The 3,595-nt window shown below is 60.4% G+C and overlaps 1 protein-coding gene across 1 annotated transcript; it reads right to left on the bottom strand.

Moving 5' to 3' along the window:
- Positions 1-2,344: 2,344 nt before the first annotated feature.
- On the bottom strand, positions 2,345-3,595 carry ACTL9 (actin like 9). The gene has a single exon (XM_045989923.1). The coding sequence runs from the start codon at positions 3,593-3,595 to the stop codon at positions 2,345-2,347; it is 1,251 nt and encodes a 416-aa protein (XP_045845879.1).

The raw sequence follows: 3,595 nt of genomic DNA, 5'->3' as shown, positions 1-3,595 counted from the left end.
CACCACTGTGTGGGGTGGGTCTCGCTTGAGGTGTGGGGAGGAGCGGTTTGCTGCTATCTTTGTGGTTCTAAAGGTGACGTCATTTGCAGTGCCTGGAGCTTGGAGGTGGTGCCCCCTTGTGGGAAGAATGAGGAGTTTCTCCTCATTACCTGTAACCTCCTGGGGGCTCTTGCCTAGGCTACAGATTAAGGCTGCCTGCCTGGTGAGGAGGTGAGGCAAGGGGCCCAACATCTAGTGTTTGTGATCTGGAGATCCTGGCCTGACTAGGGGGCCGTCCACCCAGCTGAGGACCACTCACGGGCCAGGAATGGGACAGGAGCCCCTGCCTAGTCCCCAGTCCCTTGTGGGACATGGTGGATGGGGTTAACCAGGGCCCTCACTCACCCTCATTGTCTGATGGCAGTTGCAGGGGTGGAGAGGGGGGTGGTGGTCTCAGTGCTCCACAAAGAAATGAGCGTCCACTCCTGAGAATTCCTGCACAAGAAGAGTGCTGGCAGGTGAGTCAAACTGAGGGGGGAGGGAATAAGAGAGGGGAAGGGGGGGGAGAGAGGTATCCAAGGGAGCAAATAAAAACCAAAAACAGAGTCAGAGAGACTCAGGGAGACTGAGACAGGGGAGCTCAGTAAATATTGAGTGATTGGATGTATGAATGAATGCTTCCTTGGACTGAGGGAGATGAGGACCCGGCGTGGACGTGGATGAGCTCTGGCAGCTTGGGCTTATTTTATGGGTAAGCTGGGAAGATGTGTCCGGGCTGCAGGCCGGGATTCCTGACATTCTTTAGGTTGTGCTGGGTGGTATGAAGGCAAAGCGTCCTGCCTCCAGCAGGGGCTCAGTGTAGCCAAGGACAAGGCTGCAGGGAGGACAGAGGACCCGGGATGACTTGTGGGGAGAATGCCCAGCCTCCGTGGGAGGACAGTCTGGGACAGTTGGTCCCTCGGGACCTGTGTGGGGGTCAAGAGGGAGCCAATGTCCAGGTGGAGCCCCCTAGGGTATCTGCCCCAGGGTCATTGTAGGCTGGGCATTCCTCAAGAATGTTGCTGGCTATTGGTGTCTCAACTAATGGGATGGAGCCCTGGGGGGCTGTTTGTGGGGGTGGGCTTCTGGAGAGTCTGAAAATCCTGGGGTAGAATGCCCTGGGTGTCCATCATGGGGCAATACTAGGAGAGTGTCTTTGGGGAGGGAGTTGGGGGGAGTTCAGGACACAGGAGAGGGCCTGGGGCATTAGTGGGGTGATCATGGGATGGTGCTGGGGACTGGAACCTTCCTAGGAGGATTTGAAGGGATGAGGAAAGGGGATAGGAGGTACATTGCAAGGCAGGCCATGTGGGAGACACAGAGCAAGGAGGTGAGCTGAGAGCAGTGGGGCTGTCCTGAGGGTCTGAGGATTCAGAACATGCTGTTCTTTGGGGGAGGGTATGGATAGGGGCATGGGTGTGGGATGGAAGGAGACAAATCATGCAGGGAGGGCAGAGTTATGGGGGTGGGTGGAATTTGGAGGATGGGCTTTGGAGAAGCCACTGGAGAATCCTTTAGGGAGCCATTGTAGGAGACCCCCTTGAGGATCAGAACATGGGTCTTTGTGGTGGGTATGGAGTTTTGACACTTGGGGGTGGGATGCTCAGAATATCAGGGTATAGGAGAACTTTGGATAATCAGGCAGGGAAAACCACTGAAAGGTGGATTTGAGGTGCTTGAACTAGGGGTATCTTGGCAAGTGGCTCTTGGGTGTATGTTTGGGGGATTAGAAATGGGGGAAGATTCTGAGGGTGCACTTAGGGGTTGGGACACTTATGGAAAGGTTCTGGGAGTTGGAGGTTGGAACACCCGGTGCAGGTTCCTTGGGGAGGAACAGGTCATGGAGATGGGTTGGGGGTCCTTGCAAGACATAGGGACTGAATTGTGGGCTTAGAGCCCAGGGGAAACTTGGAGGAGATTTATATCAAAGGAATAGATCTTTGGGGTGAGATTAGGGGATGAGAATCTAGGGAAGTCCTGGGGATAGCCTTGGAAAGTGGTCCCAGCCTGAGAGTGCTTTTGGGGAGGGATCACGGGAGGTGGGTTTGACAGGATTAGGACCAGGTGGTTGATCACGAGGAAGGTCGGTTTTGGGAGTCAGAGCTGGGTGTCTCTGGGGTTGGATCATGGCAGGTGAGTTAGGGCAGGGCAGAACCAGGATGTCTGGGAGTGGATCTCCGTGGGGTCAGAACCCACGGCGAGTCTGGGTGGATCAGGTGTGGACCAGGCTGGGGCCGTGCGGTAAGGCAGAAGAGAGTCGGCCGGTATGGGAAGCTTTACTGCCTCCCCCCACCCTCCTCCCCACCCCCTACTCCGCGGCCTGGAGTCAGTAGCATTTGCGGTACACGATGTGGGGCCCCTGCTCCTCGTACTGCTCCCGCAGGACCCAGCAGGACTGGAAGGCGCGCAGCGAGGCCAGGATGGAGCCCCCGATCCACACCGAGAAGTTTCTGGTGGGCTGCGCCGCCACCACCACGTGGGCCTCCGGGGACAGACTGCGCAGCAGCTCGGCCCGGAAGCGGCCCTCGAACCCCTGGAAGAGCGAGGAGCCCCCGCAGAGCAGCACGTTCTGGGCCACGTCGGCCCGCACCTCCAGGGGCACCTTGTGAAGGCTCTGTTTGGCCATGGCGGGGATGCCCACCGGCACCAGCCCCGGCATCTCGGGGGGGCTGAACAGCAGCTCGGGGCACTGGACCAGCTCCTTGCCCAGCGTGACGGTCCGCCCGTCGGGCAGCTGCAGGGTCTGCTGGTACTCCTGCTCCGGCCGGGCCTGCTCCTTGAGGAAGTCGGGGGCCACGTAGCAGTAGCGGTGTTTGATGTTCTCCACCGTGTCCAGGTCCTGCTGGCCCAGCGTCAAGCCCGAGCCGAGCAGCATCTCCGCCAGGAAGGCGGTCAGGTGCGCGCCCGCCAGGTCCAGGCGCTCCGTGGCGTGGGGCAGGTTGTAGCCCTGAAAGACGGGCACCGTGTAGGTGACCCCATGGCCGGTGTCCACCACCAGCCCGCTGATCCTCCCGTGCGCGTAGACGGACAGCACCGACTGGGAAGCCACGTACATGGCAGGCGAGCGGAGCGACTCGAAGGTCACCTCCACCAGCTTCTCGCGGTTGGTGGTGGGGCTGAAGGGCGGGTCGGAGAACAGCAGCGGGTGGTCCGGGGGGGCCACGCGGAGGTCGTGCTCCAGCAGGTGACGCCAGATGAGCTCGGCCGCGTCCCAGTCCACCACGATGCCGTTCCGCACCGGCTGCACCAGGGTCAGCTCTGGGCGCCTGCGGGCGGCCTCGCCGATGAAAGTCTCCAGCACCTGCTGCTCACTGGTGGCCGGCTTCTTGGGCTGGTAGCCCACGACGGTGGTCACGGTGTAGGTGGGCCGGGCCTGCCCCGCGAAGCCCATCTTACAGGTGCCCGTGCCCATGTCAATGACCACCGCGCCGGTCCTTGGGGGCAACCTGTCACCCACCATGCTGGGGGGCTCCTGCTGCGGGGTCTTCTTCGCCAGGATTGAGTTGGGGTTCACGCCAGGCCTGGAGGCCTCTGGGGAAGGCTGGGGCTTCCTGTAGCTGGACCGATTGGCATCCAT

The sequence above is a fragment of the Meles meles genome, chromosome 20 (assembly GCF_922984935.1).
Source record: "Meles meles chromosome 20, mMelMel3.1 paternal haplotype, whole genome shotgun sequence".
Lineage (NCBI taxonomy): Eukaryota > Metazoa > Chordata > Mammalia > Carnivora > Mustelidae > Meles > Meles meles.
This window is presented reverse-complemented; position numbering and strand designations above follow the sequence as displayed.

Excerpts from the sequence above, each read along its gene's own strand:
- ACTL9 (XM_045989923.1), bottom strand. The coding sequence starts at position 3,595 with ATGGATGCCAATCGGTCCAGCTACAGGAAGCCCCAGCCTTCCCCAGAG.